We start from the raw sequence: 19,993 nt of genomic DNA on the forward strand, positions 1-19,993 counted from the left end.
AATCTCTCTTTCAATTATCGTGGTCTTCCCCTCCCAGGTCTGCTTTTGTATAAGTTTACCATCTACAAGGCTCATGGTAGTCTGAAGAGAATTAAGGATTAAAGGGAAATGTAATTATTACACTCAAACTTTTTAAATACAGTACCAATATTTGGTTTATTTCTGTATTTGTTTGTTTGCTTATTTATTTATTCTTTTTTTTTAACCCTTACCCTGACTGTCCTGTCATCTGCTGTTGTCTCATCAAATTCTTCATCAAACTGAAATTTGATTTCCAGGGTTTTGAAGGTAGTGACAGCTTTCATGGAGACGAGCCCCTGCTCATCCACGGCAATGGCCAGACTGGGTTTTGCTAGGTTAGCCATTTGCCTAGAAGCAAAACCAGCACCTGTGTACAAAATACAAATATTTTGCCTGAAATACAATACAGACAATGCCATTGCTGATATTTCAACAGGTGTATGACACAAATAATCGCATCCTGACATAAATAGATTTAGTTGATTAAAAAAGCATGTTATATATGAACTAATGTATATATATATATATATTATTATTATAACATTATTATACATTATGTCTTACCTACAGCCTTCATGTATTCATCAAAATTGTCACTTGAAGTCATTTTCCATTTACCAACGAATTGCTCAACCATTGTTTTTTCTATGTTCGGTGTTTAATAAAAACAAAGAAATAACTGGATAATTACAATACACGTCCTTTTGATTTTTTATATTTATACAAAGTGTTCCAGAAGCTCATAGCAGAGCAGAGGGAGATTTAAAGAGCGCACGGATAAGTGTCGACACTCACTGACCAATCAGTAACAACGCTGTGATATTTGAGAATTTGATTGGCTAAAAGATTTTGAAAGGGGAGGGCTTGATAGATCGATATTTGGATATTAGATTAGGTCAAACATGTAAAACAAAGTTCGTTATAAGTCAAGAGAAAATGATGGTTATGCAAAAAATAATACTGATAAACAATTCGTTTAACTTGACATCTTTAAACAAGTGTTTTGAGTTTTGCTGAAGTATTGGGACTGACCTGATGAATCAAACGTTATCAGTCTACAGTAGTTTTGAGATGACTGGCATCAAATGCAAAACTGAATCTTTGTTCTTGCTGGGTATTAACAGTGACTTCAAATCTGCACCTAATCAGTCCACACATTGGTAGCATTTATCCATACACGACAACCCCACAGTAGTTGGTCCAAGTTTAGTGCAGAACAGAAACGGCGCCATCTGCTGATGATTAGTAGTATTTTTTTATATATATAGAGATAGATATAAATATATTAATTTTATATATATATATATATAAATATTCCTTCAAATTATTTATTCATTGATTGGTTGAATGAAAATAAATATTATCTGAATCGTATATTTAGGCAATATTATTATATTTTAATTAATTTAATCACATTACATGCAGTTTTATTTGTCAATGCAAGTCCTGGCTGATGATTATATGAAGATCTAAACATGACATGTTATGTTTGGAGCGCAGGTGCATTGGCATGGAGCTCAGTGGCAATTATTAATTAACTGAACGCAGACATTACTTCCTCTTAATTAGTCATGTAGACGCTGTTGTCCAAACACTGATTTACCAGATGACTGCATTAATAATTAAATACAAGCAGATGTGGCTGTCTTTTGGACTGTAAATAGGTGAAAAAAAAGGTGTTAGCATGTGCAGCAAATAAGATTCACTAGTGTTATGTCTGTGTGTGAAAAGTTAATTTACTCCCTGCACAAACCATTTGTAGTGCAGCACATAAAAATATACAGAGACTCTGTATATTTTTATATGTTTCAATGTATCTATCTATCTATCTATCTATCTATCTATCTATCTATCTATCTATATATATATATATATATATATATATATATATATATATATATATATATATATATATATATATATATATATATATATATATATATATATATATAGTAAGCTGTGACCGGAAATTCAACTATAGTGGGGTACACAAAATCACAAAGGTCTTTGCCGAAAGTGGAACATGAATTAGTCTGGAAATAGGAGAATAAAAGAAGAAAATGTAGAGCAATAAGAGGCTTCTTGCAGAGGACTGATTGTGTTATTGCTTGTTCTGCTGCAGTTGCAGGGCTGAAGCAATTACTGCCTACCACATATTTTCCCACGGGCTGCTGCAGCTGGGTCAGAAAAACCTATCAAAAGCTTTTATGAATATATGTGAAAGAAAGAAAGAAAGAAAGATAGATAGATAGATAGATAGAAATAGAAATATATAAATTATATTAGGATAATCTATCATATAAGACATTTATCATATAAGACATTACTAAACAGATAATTATACTAGATGTTTGCTTTAAATGTTTTATAATTTAGTTTAAATTATTGTATAGTTTTTATATTATATAGAAACAGTTTAAATACAAAAACAATAGTCATTAAAATGTAACAGAGAATGATCTAACATATAAGACAACACAAAGCAGATATATTTAACTTAAAGTAACAATATTAGTCATTCAAATATAGTGTAACATTAATTCAAAGCAAACGTATATGTAAAACTATAAAAACCAATACCGCTGGGTGCAAGGAAAAGAAAATTACAAAGCTAAAAGCTAAGATTTATTTGAAATGTATAAATAAATAAATGCAATAACACAATATGGTCCTCTGCTTTTGTACTTCTGAGAACTTTGTTTTATGGTATTAATTTCTCCTTTCCTCTAGTTTTCTGAGAAGTTAATTGGCAAGAGGAGATTTGAGTGGGTGAACTGGGATTCATTTCTTTGTTTTACACCATCTGTGAGTAATATAAATGATGAATAGTCTTAACTTAATTGCAAGCACATTTTTGCCTAAACAAATCTATTTATATAGTAGATCTGCCCTGTTCACTGCAACTTGATCAGATCGATAGATTACACACATTATGTTCTCAGTGAATTATGTTAATAAGCTGAGCTCACGTGTTATAACAGGTTTGCTGTCATCTGCTGGTGAAGCGCTGGAATGACATTAACAGAAGCTTAAAAAAGCAAACACAGTAAACCATATTCACAGAACCCCAAACCTTTATTTTCACCAAAGTTTGCGCACACAGAAATGAGAGAGGGGAAAGACAATTTTGGCAGCCGAAGACACTTCAAGCATATTTATAGAGGAGACAGTGATCTGAAAAACAAATCCAAACGAAATCAGAATCATTCAGTGCATATTCTGCATCTGCCTATCACTTCACTTCCAGAGAGAAAGGACACAAATGCTTGGTCAGCCTAACGTGGACACACACACACACACACACTCACTTGCACACACTCCAATCGCACGAAAATGAACCAAAAAGAAAATAGTCACACGTCAAAGGCTGTAGTTGGGAGTATATGAGGATACATTCCGCTGGTAAAGATGTTACCTATTTTATAAAGCCATACAGATGTCAGAACATTCAGAGAGAGCGCTGCACGAATGAAGATGTCTACTCATCAGCTTGAGTGCTGAAGGCCTGAATCAATGTAAGGGAATGGGGCAGGTCAACGGAAAGAAAAACAGGGATAGAAAACTGTAGTATTCTACCGCAGGCTGTGTCAAGCTGTTTAGACTCTAGTCCAAAGGGTCCAGAAAGGGTGTTTCCAAACGTCAGCCAACAAAAGAGTACGTTTCCAGATGTAGACATGCAGATGTGCGTAACATTTCAAGAAAGAGATATTTCATTTTACATAAGGATATTATGCATAGAAACTAAAATACAGAGAAATACAATATGCTGTTGTTTTAAATGAAACGCTATTAACGTTTCAGTACTCATATTTCAAGCTATCTGTTCAGGAAAATGTCTTGATCATGCTGGATATAAACGTAAGTGCACTATATGTTCATGAGTCTGGGTAGGTTTGCGTTTTTAAAACGTAAATCTGGGGCCTGAGCACTGAAGCGTTTTGCATTCTTCACAATTACACCAAACTTCACATCGTTTAACACTGCAAACGTAAGCGGGCGGCTTACTCACAACATCAAGAACTTCTCACATGATCAAAGCAGACGAGCCTGAACCAAAACAAATGAGCATGAACGAATTAACATAGCGTATCGTGTAGATTCGATACATTTGATTTGTTATCATTCAATCTGAAAGAAAGAGAGAGAGTGAGAGATAAAAAAAGATGTGTTTACAAAATAATACTTGTGTCTTCCCATTACTCTATGAAATCAAGCAAGACCGTTCAAACTGTATACGAGTGTGATACTAGTTGTTCTGATTGGTTTTTACCAGTGGTTAGGTGTGTGTGCGTCTGTGTGTGTGTGTGTGTGTGTGTGTGTGTGTGAGCAGGATAACAGGTGACAGGTTGGCTGATGAAGGGTTTGGATGAGGAGGAGGATAACTTCACGCTATTAGTTCTTCCCTCAGCTCCTTGTTCCTGCGGACAATTGTAGCATGTCGCTCCTGAGAGTCAAAACAAACAGAGGATCACATATCATAATTCTGATGATCAATTTAAGACTGAAAAGGGCTTATAATAAATAAATTAATTATAAAAAACACCTAACTAGGGATGCCAGTTCAGTGTGTTAATTTAGTGCAATTAATTTTGGACAAAATGTGTAAAAATTATTAATGCATTTATTGTGCCCCGCCCGCTGTGATGTTGCCTATTAGAGTCATATGCTCCTGAAATTCAAGATCAAAAACATTCCTTTTGTCTCTTATTTATATCACATGAGCAAGAGTGTCTTTCCAAATATCTGCACGATTGGAAATGTGATATTGATTTTGCACAAAAGTTCAATAAACAAAAATTTAGGCAACTTATTGTCAAATGTTGTCTGTTTTGATCAATTTCACAAACAAAAATCGTTCCAAGCAAAGCCACAGTAGAACTGCTCCTTTCCAAGCAACACACAGCGGTGTTTCATTACTAAATGAATCCAGTGTTTGAATGAATTGATTGAGCCAATGAATCAGGGAACTATTCATAAAGACTGTTTCCTGAACAAAACAGCCGTTTGAACGAACCAGTTGATTCGTTGAATGATTGAATGACTCAAGGGGCAGTCACACCGCACTTTTCGATCCGTTGACTTCCATTCATCAAGCTCATGAACTCTGACCTGCGAATTGGCATCCCGTGATGACGTGTGACCAGTAGAAGATCAATACATCACTGTGTGACCTCTCAGAAGAGAAATTCAAAAATGGAGGAAGCGCTAATTTTAGCCGTAGCACAGCGTCCTATTTTATATAATTCATAATTAAATTATTCAAAAAAAAGAAGATGCATGGTTCGCAGTGTCAATGGAAACAGGAACAGATGGTACATTTGAATGCGGACACATTTTATTGCTTAGTGTGTTTATATTTATATATAGAGAGAGAAACAGAGAGTACAGTATAATAAGACGCTTTTGACGCCGTTGCAAAAGACACAGTTGTGATAACTGAGGGGAAACCTTGGTGCCTGATGTTATATCTTGCTCCCGTCCATATTCGCAGCGGCGTCCGAAAATATTTTGCACGTTGAAAATCTAGTGTGACCGCCCCTTCACTCACTCACTCACTCACTCACTCACTCACTCACTCACTCACTCACTCACAAGACAGTGAGTTGCTGCCACCTACTGGCAGCCTTTAGTTTGATATTTAGAGTACCATATCATTTTTGTAATGTCTATTCAATGCTTTTCTCATTCTACTCGATAATGCCACAAATTATCCTTTGGAGGCTAATTCCTTACACAAAACTGATGTGCGATTAATTTGTGATTAATTAGATTAATCAGCACATTAATTAATCTAAATATTTAGATAAAAAATGTAAACACTCGACAACTCTAAAGGCCCGTTCACACCAAGCACGATAACTATAAAGATAACGATATTAGTGTCCACACCAGTGAACGATACTGTTTGTGTATTCTAAGAAGACGCGTGTCTGCTGCTTTATATTCTCAATCTCATTACAGCAGGATTGATTCTGATTGGTTGGCAATGTTTTTTATCGTTCATCAGAAAAAAATGATCGTTCTGAAAGTTATTCCAATGATATCATTTCTCTGTGTCTTTATCGTTATAGTTGTGGCGAGGACTCCGCTATTCTTTAATATTGAGAACAAGTTTTAGAACTATATCTTTATCGTTATCTTTATAGTTATCGTGCTTGGTGGGCGATAATACATACAATACACATATACATAATAATTTTTTTTTTTAATTGTCAAATTAAACATTAAAAGAAATATAAACAAAATTACATTAAAAAAACGTAAGCCATATTTGCAATAAAGATATGTCTCTAAACAATGTATAATCATAATTGCCCAATGTCCATTTTAATAATTTTTAATAAAAATAATACATAAAGTCTGTTTTGCTGGAAAATTGCAGCATTTTGCTCCTGATAAGGTCAATACATATAGTGAGATCAAATTTAACACTAACATAATTAATGTTATAATCACATATTAATCATAAATTAAATCTAAATATATTCTATCAATCATATATATTGCATTATAGCAACATTTTGCAATATTTAAACAATATTTACTCATAATTACTTAATATTTCAACTATTTTTGAATATTTATAAATAATGTACAAAGTCTAACTGTTCTGCTCACCTTCTCCAGCAGGCGTTCCATCATGGCTGCCAGGTGGGCCTCACGGTTTTCCTTGTTCTGCTCCATCTTCAGAATGAGCTTTTCCTCTGCCATCTTGCTGAAGTTGCTGTTTTCCTCCATGGCTTTGAGCAGCACATCCCTCTCGTGCTCACGTTTCTCAGCCAGAGCTCTGAGCACCTGAGCTTCCTGGGACTGTTGAGGAAAGTCATCGAATGCATAAGCATCCAAACATAAAGAAATGAAAGGGAATATGGTTCTTGAAGGTTAAATAGATGCTAGCGTGGTTGAGCAATATGTATTGATTTATTGTTTCATATACATTTGTCTGTATTAATAAAATGGTCAGCTTTATAGCTACAGCTATTCTGATTTGATTCATTCAGTTCCACTGACCCTCCTGCGGTTCTCAGCAGCCTCCAGCTTCTTCTGGATGTCTTCCAGTGACATATCCTTCTTCTTTGGAGGAGAGGTGATGCTGTGGGCCACGTCTGACACCGGTGAGGGTGGTTTCAGAATCACCTCGAAGGCCTGGCCTGAGGCCCTTTTGTTTATTGGCTTCACTTCCATATCTATACAAGACAACCACCAATGTCAAATAACCGTACTTAATAACATGCTTTATAATATTTATACATCATAATAAAGACAAAAAAGTAATAATTATCAGACAAAAAAATTAGATACTAAGTCATAGTTATGAGAAAACGTTCAAAATTATGACATACTGATGACATAAGTCATAATGTAATTTTGTCATTCTTTTGACTTTGTTATTTCAGCTTGATCTCATAATTACTTAACCTTACAGACTTAATTCAACATTTATCTTAATTATGATTAATGACTTGATTTTTGGTATAATTTTAACTGTTTGTCATGATTATGGTTTACCAAATCTTGTTTTTTATTTAGTTTTTTTCATATGCGACAAAAATACAAAACTTCATGTTTCTAATACTGTTTTCATAACTTTAAGCACATAATTAATCAAGATTCTGATCCGGAAATGATCAACATTTTAAATATTTTCTTGTATTTATTGCCATGAAAATTTTAATTTGACATACTAAGTCATAATTATCAAGTCTATTTTTGCCTTGAATATAAATATGAATTAGTGTTTCACAATTTAACTTATGTCATAGTATCAGTTTTTTTTTTTTTTACTTTACTTTTTTTTTAAATCTCAGTTTTGATATTTTGTCATAATTATGATTTACAAAAAGCATGAATTAGTTTTCTGACATAGCAGAAATGGGCTTCAAATAAAAAAAAATAACGTTTTCATACATTTAAGAGCACAATCAATCAAGACTCTGAAACAAGAAATAAGCACAATTTTAAATGTTTTCGTTTATGTATAATTATATAAAAATCTTATATTTATTTATTTTTATTTTGTAATATTTATATAATTTTTTTAATATATTTATGATATAAAATATCATAGCATATTTATAGTATATATAGTATTATTCTTCTTCAAATCATTATTAGTTAGTTCTCTCACTTACCATCAAACTCACAGACAAGGTTGTTGCGTGTCTGTTGGCTGAAGCAGGAGCAAATGAGCGAGAGCATGGACAGCTCCTTCATCTTCTCCTTGTATGCTGGAACAACACACAGTTGGCCTCTTGTTAATGTACACACATCCACTACTCTCGCACAAATGTGCTGAAGTTTACAGGCCAGAGCATATTGCCCCGTCTCTTCAGAGGTCAATAACACACGCTTCACCTCCGAGGATCTGTTTCTATGATGCTTCAACTGAGTGACTGATCAACTCTGTGACTTTAGCTACATTGGCTACTTTTTGAAAGGCTAGGATCATCATTACAGCAGTGAACAATGTAAAAAGTGGGTTTAAATAGTTGAATACCAGGAATTAAGTGAACAAGATTAAAAATGTGGGAAATTTTCCAACACGATCACTACACACCAATAAAAAAACTGGTGTAGAATCTATTTAGAAACAATTACTGATAGTAGTACATTTCGGCAGGTAACATTGATTTTTAACTCACTGAATTTTCAAGTAGAAAGAATGCAATACTATTTTCTTGTAAACTGCTTATAACCAACTGGGATACAACTAGCAAATCCCTGAAAACTCTGGCACAAATGGAGTCTACGGAGAGTCTATTCAAACAAATGGAGCTTGCAGACTCATGAAAAATGCAGGAGGCACACTAATGAAACTTCCCATTTCCTGCCCTCGGTAGCGTTTTACAGATTATAAGCACATCTAACAGCCCATTAGCTAGGAAATTACTGTCAGAAACAATGCAGACTTGGACACGCTAAACAGCTGTAACGAAATAAAAAAAAGAATGCAAATATAGTCATCAGTTGGTTGTTATCTAAGATGAGACACAGATCCCATACTTTCTATGTCCAAATCACACGCAGGAGCTGTTTCCTGCCAGGGTCACATACTGGTGTCCACACATTGTCAATACTTGTGTGTCCGGTGCTGCAAAGGCCACCATGTGCAGCGTCCCACTGCTGCAGGGCTGGCCGCTCTCCCAGTCTGCGTCCCTTCAGCTGCCTGCAGCTCCCCTGCTATTCTTATCAAGATCAACAACCAGGCCCACAGAACCAGAGCCTTCCACTCATCAATACAGCCTGACACAACAGGCCCCCGATAGATTCGGAAAGGTGACTTTACAACTTCGGCGATTTTGCAGGCTACCCGGAATCCAAAAATGAATCGATACATGTCTAAAAATCACTGTGAAATACGCCCATGCCGTCTGGTCATGAAATGACTCCACACCAAAACATAGGTGGATCTGACTACGGTTAAAAAAAGATACACCATAGATTAGAAATTATTTTATTTTAATCTATTTTAAATACTTCAAAATGACTCGAACATTAGCCATGCCGATGTGTTATTGATGCTATTATATTAAAACAGTACTGTGCATGTAACAAATGAGCTAGGCCTGTGTGTTATATCTCACAATAGCTTTATTATATTTGTTGTTTCTGAATGCATAATTAAAAATCAAATGGAGTGTGAATGAAAATCTGTCACCTTGGTATCCCTGATGCCAGAGCACTATTGTCTATAAAACAAGAACGATGCCATCCACAACAACAACTACAACAAAGCTGCTCTAATTGTCTTGATTATTCCATATAAAGCAAGAATCGCTGGTTAAATGTGAGTTCCTGAGGGAAATGCTCCATGAGGAGGTATCTGTGGGGGTTTGGGGATAGATTGTCTGGGCTGTGTTTCTTGGGTGCGGTCTTTCTGCATTATGATGCGAGGCAGCAGGAGCAGGTGCGCCATCGCCAATCATCAGACATAAATACAGGGCACTACTGAGAATTTGACGTACTGTGTTTATTTCAATTCATAATGAATGACATTCGCTTTGGCTATAGACTACCCTACATAAATAGGGGGAAAACGCAAATCTACCATTGTAGAATGCATCAAATAACGCAGATTCAGATTTCATACAATGCACTTTTCGCCCGAATAAATTATTAATAATATAAGAAACATGTTAATATAAGCATTGTGTATGCTCTATATGCACCGTATAGTTTGGCATGGTATAACGCTCTGCACTGACAGACCTGGTCTCTATTAGTACGTTAACAAATGCAACAATGGATTAAAGATGACAGGTGAAGAAATGCGCAGCACGTACCGATAGCTGTTTTGGCCATGGTGTCCTTTCTTGAATCCGTATTAATTTCCACAACGGTCGAGGTGTGTGCCAGTGGCGCTGAGAGCGGACGATGCTTAAGGCACTGAGTCAGCAGAGCACAATGAGGAGCGCGGAGGGATGCGAGGAATGGGAGCGGCTGACTTCTGGTCGAGTCCGCGCAACAGCAGATTGGCCGCCGGCAGCAATTCACTTCACTGACGTGTGGAAGGAAGGAGGAAGGAGGGGGGAAAAACTGGCCTGCATATTATCGAGCGTCGTGTGTGGGTACAGGCATACAGTGGGGATAGAACAGAATCAGCCCCCTTTAAAATAATCACATTATGTTGCTTTGCAGCCTGAAATGAAGACTGACATTTTTTATCCAGCTGTATTCACTCAGTGCAACTTATAACAGCCTAATGAAACACCATGTCAGAATTTGTATTATTATTTTTTAAACAGAATCATTGAGTTGGAAAAAGGATCACCCCCTTGAACCACCTTTTACTTTAATTACAGCCTGTAGTCTGTTGGGATTTGTCTCTACTATCTTATTTTGGCCCATCCATTTTTCCTTCTGTCCTGACAAGTGCTCCAATCCCTGCTGCAGAGAAACACCCCCATAACAGGATTTTGCCGCTTTACTGTAGGAATGGTATTATTTGGATGGTATTGAATTTCCCCGACACATTATTTTTGGTGTTGAGGCCAAATAATTCAAAGTGCTCTTCAAGCTCAGTCATTACTTTTTTTCTTGCAATCCTCCCATACAGGCCACATTTGTGGAGAATTTGTGATATTGTTGATCACATGTACACAATAACCACTCTTTGTCAAATTCCTGCAACTGCTTTAGATTGCTGAAGGCCTCTTGGTAGCCTCTCTGACCAGTTTATTCCAGGCTCTTTCATCACCCAGTCTGGAGCGATGTCCTGTTCCAGGGAGGCTCCGTGTTGTACCAAATAACTTCTGGAAACACCTAACTAACCTCCAGAGGTCAAACTACATGTATATATGATCTGTTGGAATTTTTCAGCCCTGTTGCATATGTTTGCAGTCGTGATTTGTGTATCGCAATAAAACTTAAATAGACAATTTGTCATTAAAAACAAACAATGCCAAAATTGCAAGCATGGTTGCAGATTTAAAGGGATAGTTCACCCCAAAATAAAAATGATGTCATCATTTACTTTTCATTTACCCTCAAGTTTTTCTGCTGAATACAAAAAACGAAGATATTTCGAAGAATGTCGGTAGCCAAACAGTTGACATTACCCATGGAAACAACTCTATGGAAGTCAATGGTTACCATCAACTTATTTTACTTTATTAGGCAGTCACTCACTGTACGGGCAAGCCACTTCAGGACCAAATGTTGGTTTAAAAGACATGTGTTTGAACACTTTTTCATACAGCAGTTTGAGTGACAGGGTTGAATAGTTTAGATTGGTGAATGCAACCAATTTTGTGTAAACACTGAGATGGAGGAATGAGATTATTTACCTGCTGTGCAAAGGGTATCATTTATTTGAGTGTCAAATGTTACATATTTGTAATTGGGAAATCATTCAGCAACATGTTAAAAATATGAATTTTTTTGATTTGATGATTATAGACAATTCATGAATATCAAAACCACTAAGACAAAAATGTATGCAGGAAAATTTGAATGTCACATGAATACTAACATAAATGCTGTCGAGGCAACTCCGCAGTTTCTGAGACTCAGCCATATATTTCGATTAAAAGAATGATTAGTAAAATTTCCTTAAATTTACTTAATCTCACACCATCCAAGATTTAGATAAATTTGTTTCTTAATCTGAACATATTTGGAGATATTTATCATTACATCACTTGCTTACCAATGGATCCTCTGCAGTGAATGGGTGCCATCAGAATGAGAGTCCAAACAGCTGAATAAAAACATCATAATAATTCACAAGTAATCCACACAACTCCAATCCATCACAAAATGATGGAAGAGAAAGTAAAGAGAAAATCTTTATTTTTGTAATAAACAAATCCATCCTTAAAGCATTTTAATTTTAAATGGTAGCATCTGTTCAAAATACCAGTTATAATTCTTAACTTTTTCTCCAGTGGAAAAAGTCCATGCACTGTTGTCCTCTCAAATCAAAATTCACCTGTCAGGGACGGTTTTTTTCCCCCACTGCTTGTCATTGGTGCTTGATCTGTTCATATTTCTCTCCTGATTCAGACAAGACAATGTTTTCACTGGAGAAAGCAATATTATAGATAGAGAACTCATGTTTTAGAGAAAGCAACGGATTGAAGTTACAAAATAGATTTGTTTATTATACTCTCATATTGTTGTTTACTTGCATCACTTGTCGATTATTGTTTTTAATCAGCTGTTTGGAGCTGATTCTGATGGCACCCATTCACTGCAGAGAATACATTGGTGAGTAAGTGATGTAATGATATATTTCTCCAAATATGGTCAAATGAAGGAACAAACTTATCTACATCTTGAATGGTGTGAGGTTGAGTAAATTTTAATCAAATTTCAAATTTTTTGGATGAATTATTCCTTTAATATTCTTTATTATATCTGCTTATTTTAATATTCTAATGTTGCTAATTAACCTTGATATTGACTTTTGATATACTAATGTTGACACATAACACTTTCTACTCAGTATTTATTTATTTGCATTTATTTAATATAAAACTGAAATTGGACCACATACAGCTTTCATTTATTAAATAATTTCATCTCTGTGTTTTATTTTTCAGAATGTTGTATAACAAAACATTCAGTTACAGAAATAAAATAATACATTCCATGTTAAACATAGCAAACTTAAGGAGAAATATTATGCAATATTTAATTAATTTGTGAACATTTCATTTTAAGACATTTGTGAACATTACAGTCAAATTTTACAAACAATTTGTTTGTAACATAACCATAGACCAACAAACAGAGGTTTAATGTTTTTTGAAAATTCTCCTTGGACCCTTTTTAAGGTATCTAGTGCTAAAACCGCTTAGCTCTTTCTCTCTTTTTTGTATAAAATCTTTCCCTTTTACACAACTACTTCACCAGGAGTAGTTTAAATAAGTGCCTTTTAAAACAATAATAAATATATGTAATTTAAGACAAATCAAATTGTCTAGAAAATAATGTGCCTTTTACCAATTTAAAACAAGGAAATTAAGGTATTACATTCAAGGCATGAGGTTGCATGAGCATTTTAGTAATTGCAGTATTAAACTGTAGAAAAATTCTAAGGTATTTCTGTTATCTTGGTCACTTTTGATAAACTTATAAGAGCTGCTTTTTGTCATATATTCAAATAACTGCACTATACTTTTCCCTACCTTTACCTCGGACTCTTTCAAAGCGTTCAAACTAACTTTTCTTATAGGCATTCAGCTTCTTTTTGATGTAATGTCCAACCAGGACCTGAGGTCGCTGCTGGTAGTTATTCAGGATGTCATGAGAGCTGGTCAGCTGGTCTCCTTTCAGTCTGTCCAGCAGCGTTACACACACAACCGCAGCTGAAGAAACAGGAAAAAATTCTTCAACCTAAACCATGAAATATCACAAACTTGCACAAGTATTGCTCATTGCTCAGTAAATGGTGTATAAATTACGTACCTTGAAGATTGCTCAGTTTGCACATGGCTGCAAACACAGACGACTCCATTTCAATGTTACGAACCCCAGCGGCATAGGCTTCGGATAGATAACTTTGTTTATCTTCTTCACTATACGAGCAGAAGGCCCCATCCAGCCGAGCTTGACCTGTCCCAAGACAGAGCATTCAAATGCAACAAACTCAACAGTGCAAAAAATTGACACTGCAATTATAACATTCTATACAATTTCAAAACATTTATACCTTCATAGAAGTCAAGGGTGCACATTGTGTTACCAATAACGGTCTCAAACTCTGCAAGGTCTTTGCCACACTGAAAAAGTTCCTCTGCAAGTTCGGCATCAAGTTCTGTGCTCCTGACCACTGGTTTTCCCAGGATGATCTGCTCAAAGCGAGGCTGGAACACAGAATCCACTGACTGTTTGGTAACCACCACAGTACCTGGCTTTAAACCTGACAAAAGACGGAAAAAAAAACTGCTCAGTCAGGAAACAATGAGTCAGGAAATGATTAAAAAAAAAATCCCATGGTTTCACAACATCGGGGCGAGTTGCAGTTGATTTTGAAAGCATGGAAACACCCTTTTGATTAAGCAGTTCAATGGTAAAAGCAGTGTACCTATTCCACCTGATGTTCCGATGCGCAATACAGTGACATCAGTGCAGTGGGCATGATACAGGAGCTTGATGAGCTCATGCAACATTATAGAAATAGATGGGATGCCCATGCCATGCTACAACACAGAAAAAATTCAATGTTAACATCCAGATAAACTTAATTTGCAATTGTGTAATTAAAGGTACAGACAAAGGCACTATAATTAAAATTTAAGATCAGTAAGAGCATCAAAATACAGTAATGACAGTAATATATTTTTACAATTTAAATGAAGTTTTCCATTTGAATATATTTTAAAATCTAATTAATTCCTGTGATGGCAAAGCTGAAGTCATTACTCCAGACTTAACAGCTGTGTTTAAATGGAAACCACATTAGATTTGATCAGGATACTTTGATGAATAAAAGAGTTCAAATGAACAGCATTTATATGAATTAGACATATTTTGTAACATTGTAAATGCCTTTACTGACCCTAGTCTTTTGAATGGAATTCACTCACACTGACAGACAGCACAGGTCCAACTTTGTACATGGCATAGCGATCCGTTCCTTCACATATATTTGGAAATTCAGCATTAGGCTCTGACAGCCCCAGTTCTTTGGCAATGTATTCAGTGAAAGACTTCATCCTCCATGGACTTCCTCCTACACACACAAACTGAGACAAAACGTACAACCAAGTGAGTTGGACAGTCCCTGAGTAATTCTAAATGAGTAAGATTTTAATATAAAAAAAAAAAAGAACTGAAGTTTACTTTAACATCTCCAAACATCGCTGGTAAGTCGTGAGTGGATTTTCCCAGGTTAAAATGGTAAAGGATGTCATCTTTCATGGAGTCTAAATGGGGATTGTTCACATATATGGACCTATGCAGGGAAAATATAAGTTTGGCATTTATATGAAACAGGACAGCTGTTGGTTGGTTATTAGGAGAACTCTTTAAAGTAACATTTTAAAAAGGTCATATAATGTTGCTAAAAATATCTTTACATTTTGTATTTGGCATAATGAAATGTGTTTATGCGGTTTAAGGTAAAAAAAAAAAACTAACTAATTTCGATATACTGTACATTATTGTTGCTCCTCTCGGTCCCGCCTTTCTGAAACGCTGATTTTTACAAAGCTCATCGTTCTGAAAAGCGAGGTGTGCTCTGATTGGCCAGCTATCCTGTGCATTGTGATTGGCCGAATACCTCAAGCGTGTGATGGAAATGTTATGCCCCTTAGCATACTGTGATGCCGTGTGTCCTGGCACGATGAGACAAAACCAATAAAACCCATTACAAATGAGGCATTTGTTGCATCCAGTGGGGACATAATTACTGATTATTTTGACTTGTACTGTATTTGTACGCATTGTGTTTCACGCTACATTAACATAAAACCATGTCTGGAGAAAAGACAAACAACAAGCACTACTCTACACTGCTCAAAACCCGCATTTGAATCATCAGTGGCAAATTCTTGGAATATAAAAAAAACGTACTTACAGGATGTGAGTCAAAAGTGCCAGACTGCCCTTGCTAAGTTGGAACTGAGGAACAGAGTGAATGCGGGCGGTGGGCTTTGATCTTGACACTTAACTTTTATAAAAAAATATCTCTTTGAATTTGAGACTCTAGTCTTTGCAACTTTATAGACCTTCTTTATGCACCAAGAGCTTGTAACACTCCAAAGAAAAATTGAAATCTCATCATATGACCCCTTTAACCAAACAATATAACGTAATAACTGTCAGGAGGAAACACAGAGGTCGTGAGAAGGGCACTGAGAGGAACATATGATTTCCGTTTTGTATCACTTCTCATAGATCTAAAAGAAAATTGTTTCCTTATGGAACAACATTTGTGTCCAGCAAATTAATCTGTCATTTATCCAATGCGATATACAGTGGATGGATAAAATCCTTTAATAAATTACTGAATTACATGCATATATTAACCCTCAGGTTGTGTTTGGGTCATTTTGACCTGGAAAGAACATTATTTCTCCCGAAAATGTTACTTAATGTTATCGCATTGGACTAATATTAACTGACTTTGTTTACACAGGGTATAACTACTTCCACCACAAAAATGGTACATTTTCGTTAAACGTTTTTTATTTTATTCAACCTTGTTACACTTGTTGTGTTCCCGGTCAAAACTGACCAGTCTACAAAAAATAGCCTTTAAATCTCTTGTAATGCAATATTATCACCTAATAGTGGTATCCATCTTTTTGTCAGCTTGCTTCCCTTGAATTAGGACTGGTTTTGTGTGGGGTTTTTTTTTAAACGGATTGATCGTAGGACTCATTAATCTGAGTTTACATACCTCAGTTTTTGAGTGAAAAAGCATTATTCATGGATAACTTTGTCAATATTAAATAATATACGAAAAACAATTGCACTGTCTCTCACACTAGCATGTTCTAATGTTCACCTATCACCTATTATTTTTGGTCAAAAACTGATGGACCTAAGCTCAGATTAATGAGGACTACAATCAATCAGTTCCAGCATTAACACAAAACCAGTCCTAATTGACAGAAACAGAAAACAAGCAGGCAAAGATTGATACCAATATAAGGTGATAATACTGCTTAACAAGATATTTATAAACTATTTTTGTGCCGTGATCAAAAAAGACCGGGAACACCACAAGTGTTATATGGGTTTGAACACAACCTGAGGGTTAAGAGTAAGGAAATAATGAAGAGATGATTGATTCATTCATACCTATCGCACGCCCCGTTCTTCTCGTCACCCAGCGGCATTTTTTTTTCTAAGATGGACACATCAACAAACCATCAATTTTCAACGTAAAAATGGTCTTGTATAACAACTCAACCTATGCACAATAAACAACTTTGCCAAACAATAAAATTGACTAAACAGTATTCATTAAAGGACAGTTTCTTAACAAAGTTCGATGTTCGTTACCGTGAGATGGACGTTTCTAACGCTTCCTGATGCAGTGTCCACCGGCAAGGTCACTTGATAAAATACCGTGGGTCTCAGTCAGTGGCTGCTGCTGCTGTCAAACATCCGGCTGTGCCGCTGGTGTACGTGACGGTGTCTCACGAGCAGCGAGTGTTTTCCGCAAGCCCCGCCTCCTGCGGCAGGAAGGACCAGTAGGAGCAACGGATTGGACAGTAGAAGAGTCCTTCATAGCAAGAATAATACTAGAGGCGGGGCCTCGTGTGCGCGAGCACCACTTACGTAATAGAAAAACCACTCAATTTGACTACCTTTTGACATTGAAATGACTAACACAAGTTGCTTAATTTACATCACATTAACTATAGATATATTACACCAACGTATGATAACTTGTGTGTGTTTTTTTTTTTTTTTATAAATATCGTTTTATTCATTTTGACCTTTTTGTTTGATGTATCTAATGCAATGGTTTCTGAAATGAAAACTTAATCTAAAACAAAAGCAACCTTAGTAAATCACACACACAAACACACACACACACACACACACACATACATATATATATATGATGCCAACTGGGGGCTGTTTCATAAAACAAGTTTACCAAATAAACCAGGCTTATTTCAGTTAGCCTGACTTATTTTCACTTGATTTGGTTTCATAAAGCAAAATTACCATAGCTCAAACTCAGTCACTGTGGCAACTAATGCTGGGAAACTAAACTGGTCCAGAGCAGGCTAAGCAGAGCTCCTCTATCACGGACCAATTTTAAGATCTCTCATGTAAAGAGTTGTTTACAATGTTAAAGGGTTAGTGCACACCAAAATTATTTAATTAATAACTCACCCTCATGTCGTTCCAAATCAGTAAGACCTACGTTTATCTTCGGAAAACACAGTTTAAGATATTTCAGATTTAGTCCGAGAGCTTTCAGTCCCTCCATTGAAGCTGTGTGTACAGTCTACTGTCCATGTCCAGAAAGGTAATAAAAACATAATCAAAGTCGTCCATGTGACATCAGAGGGTCAGTTAGAATTTTTTGAAGCATCGAAAATACATTTTGGTCCAAAAATAGCAAAAACTACGACTTTATTCAGCATTGTCTTCTCTTCCGTGTCTGTTGTGAGAGAGTTCAAAACAAAGCAGTTTGTGATATCCGGTTCGCGAACGAATCATTCGATGTAACCGGATCTTCTTGAACCAGCTCACCAAATCAAACTGAATCGTTTTAAATGGTTCTCGTCTCCTATTAAGCTGTGAACTTTTTTACATGGCTGCCACTCCCTCTGAGTTAAAACAAACCAATATCCCGGAGTAATTCATTTACTCAAACAGTACACTGACTGAACTGCTGTGAAGAGAGAACTGAAGATGAACACCGAGCCGAGCCAGATAATGAGCGAAACATTGACTCGTTCACGAGTTCACTGAGTTACTTTAGTCTGTAAATTAAAGCTCAAACCCTACAGGATTACGCAGCAACACAATAGACTAATTTTGAGAGGATCTTAAACTAGCAGCTCATGCTATGCTCAACAACCCATTTGGATAAAACTAAAGCAATTCTGCAAAGATTAGTGGACCACTAATGTCCAGGAAGTGTTTGGTTGTTGCTAAAGGTGGCACAAGTAGAGTTTAAATTTGAAGTGTTATTCACATCATTCTTAAAAATAAAGGTGGTTCGCGATGCCATAGAAGAACCTTTTTGTCTAAATGGTTCCATAAAAAACCTTTAATATCTGAAGAACATTTCTGTTTTCTTTGTGGAAACAAAAATGGTTCTTCTATGGCATTGCTTGAAGAACCTTTTAAAAGCAGCTTTATTTTAAAGCTGTAGTAGGTATCTTTTGTAAAAATATATTTTTTTACATATTTGTTAAACCTGTCATTATGTCCTGACAAGTAGAATATGAGACAGATAATCTGTGAAAAAAATCAAGCTCCTCTGGCTCCTCCCAGTGGTCCTATTGCCATTTGCAGTTGCAGTAACTTTGTTTGTGTTCAAAATGTAGAAAAATGTATATAATAAGCGAGTACACCATGAATCCATTTTCCAAACCGTGTTTTTAGATTGTCCTGAATCAATAGGGTGCACCTATAATAAGTGTTTATATTCGGACTATTTTAGATTGCTTCGGGGGTACCGCGGCGGAGTAACCCAGTACCTTTTTGATTCTTCATAGACATAAACAGAGAGAAGTAGTTCCGGCTACAATGTTCTTCCGCAAGACGCAAGCAGTTCTGTTTATTAACCGCTAGAGCGTCAAAAATTACCAACTGCAGCTTTAAGAGTTTGGATAGGAGTTGGATAAACTTTTTTTTTCCTTCAATAAAAAAAACTATATGTGTTTCTCAAATGTAAGCATGCAACAAAATCAATAAAATAATTAAGCAGCAAGTAAAATAAATGTTCTTTTACTGAGTGTATTCAGTGGAATAAATGCAATTTCAAGTTGAGACAATGAGTCAACAAATTACACTGTGACCACTGATATAGATCAGTGACTGTGACACA

General features: G+C 35.8%; 3 protein-coding genes across 5 annotated transcripts in view; all 3 read right to left on the reverse strand.

Moving 5' to 3' along the window:
• Positions 1-1,251, reverse strand: part of LOC127970435 (fatty acid-binding protein, adipocyte-like) — a 3,315-nt gene extending 2,064 nt beyond the window's left edge. Inside the window, exons 1-3 of the mRNA XM_052573029.1 lie at positions 586-1,251; positions 213-388; positions 2-81 (exon numbers count right to left, since the gene is read on the reverse strand). Of these exons, the coding sequence (XP_052428989.1) occupies positions 2-81; positions 213-388; positions 586-658 (329 nt within the window). The 5' untranslated portion in view covers positions 659-1,251. The remainder of the gene's footprint in view (position 1; positions 82-212; positions 389-585) is intronic.
• A 1,826-nt stretch (positions 1,252-3,077) lies between these two features.
• Positions 3,078-10,490, reverse strand: LOC127970590 (stathmin-2-like). Its single transcript, XM_052573231.1, has 5 exons — positions 10,305-10,490; positions 8,154-8,249; positions 7,033-7,208; positions 6,640-6,831; positions 3,078-4,465 (listed from the first exon to the last, which is right to left on the reverse strand). The coding sequence occupies exons 1-5, from the start codon at positions 10,321-10,323 to the stop codon at positions 4,406-4,408; spliced, it is 543 nt and encodes a 180-aa protein (XP_052429191.1). The 5' UTR covers positions 10,324-10,490; the 3' UTR covers positions 3,078-4,405.
• Positions 10,491-12,953: 2,463 nt separating this feature from the next.
• Positions 12,954-17,630, reverse strand: LOC127970588 (uridine phosphorylase 1-like). 3 transcript variants are annotated; one of them, XM_052573226.1, is made up of 9 exons: positions 17,479-17,611; positions 17,275-17,320; positions 15,626-15,803; positions 15,310-15,421; positions 15,054-15,212; positions 14,552-14,666; positions 14,177-14,386; positions 13,933-14,079; positions 12,954-13,832 (listed from the first exon to the last, which is right to left on the reverse strand). In XM_052573226.1, coding segments are annotated over exons 3-9 (894 nt in total). In that variant the 5' UTR covers positions 15,628-15,803; positions 17,275-17,320; positions 17,479-17,611; the 3' UTR covers positions 12,954-13,683. The 3 variants fall into 3 exon arrangements, with proteins under 3 accessions (XP_052429186.1, XP_052429185.1, XP_052429187.1); XM_052573225.1 differs by lacking the exon at positions 15,626-15,803 and having other exon boundaries at positions 17,275-17,319; positions 17,479-17,630; XM_052573227.1 differs by lacking the exons at positions 15,310-15,421; positions 15,626-15,803; positions 17,275-17,320; positions 17,479-17,611 and having other exon boundaries at positions 15,026-15,152.
• Positions 17,631-19,993: the final 2,363 nt, after the last annotated feature.

The sequence above is a fragment of the Carassius gibelio genome, chromosome B13 (assembly GCF_023724105.1).
Source record: "Carassius gibelio isolate Cgi1373 ecotype wild population from Czech Republic chromosome B13, carGib1.2-hapl.c, whole genome shotgun sequence".
NCBI classification, from domain to species: domain Eukaryota; kingdom Metazoa; phylum Chordata; class Actinopteri; order Cypriniformes; family Cyprinidae; genus Carassius; species Carassius gibelio.

Excerpts from the sequence above, each read along its gene's own strand:
- LOC127970590 (XM_052573231.1), bottom strand. Across the intron at positions 6,832-7,032 it reads CTGCTGAGAACCGCAGGAGG|TCCCAGGAAGCTCAGGTGCT; the intron begins GTCAGTGGAACT and ends TTTCCTCAACAG. Across the intron at positions 4,466-6,639 it reads TGGAACGCCTGCTGGAGAAG|GAGCGACATGCTACAATTGT; the intron begins GTGAGCAGAACA and ends TTTGACTCTCAG.
- LOC127970588 (XM_052573225.1), bottom strand. The coding sequence starts at position 17,312 with ATGCCGCTGGGTGACGAGAAGAACGGGGCGTGCGATAG. Across the intron at positions 15,422-17,274 it reads AAGAACGGGGCGTGCGATAG|GTCCATATATGTGAACAATC; the intron begins GTATGAATGAAT and ends TTCCCTGCATAG. Across the intron at positions 15,213-15,309 it reads CGATGTTTGGAGATGTTAAA|TTTGTGTGTGTAGGAGGAAG; the intron begins GTAAACTTCAGT and ends GTTTTGTCTCAG.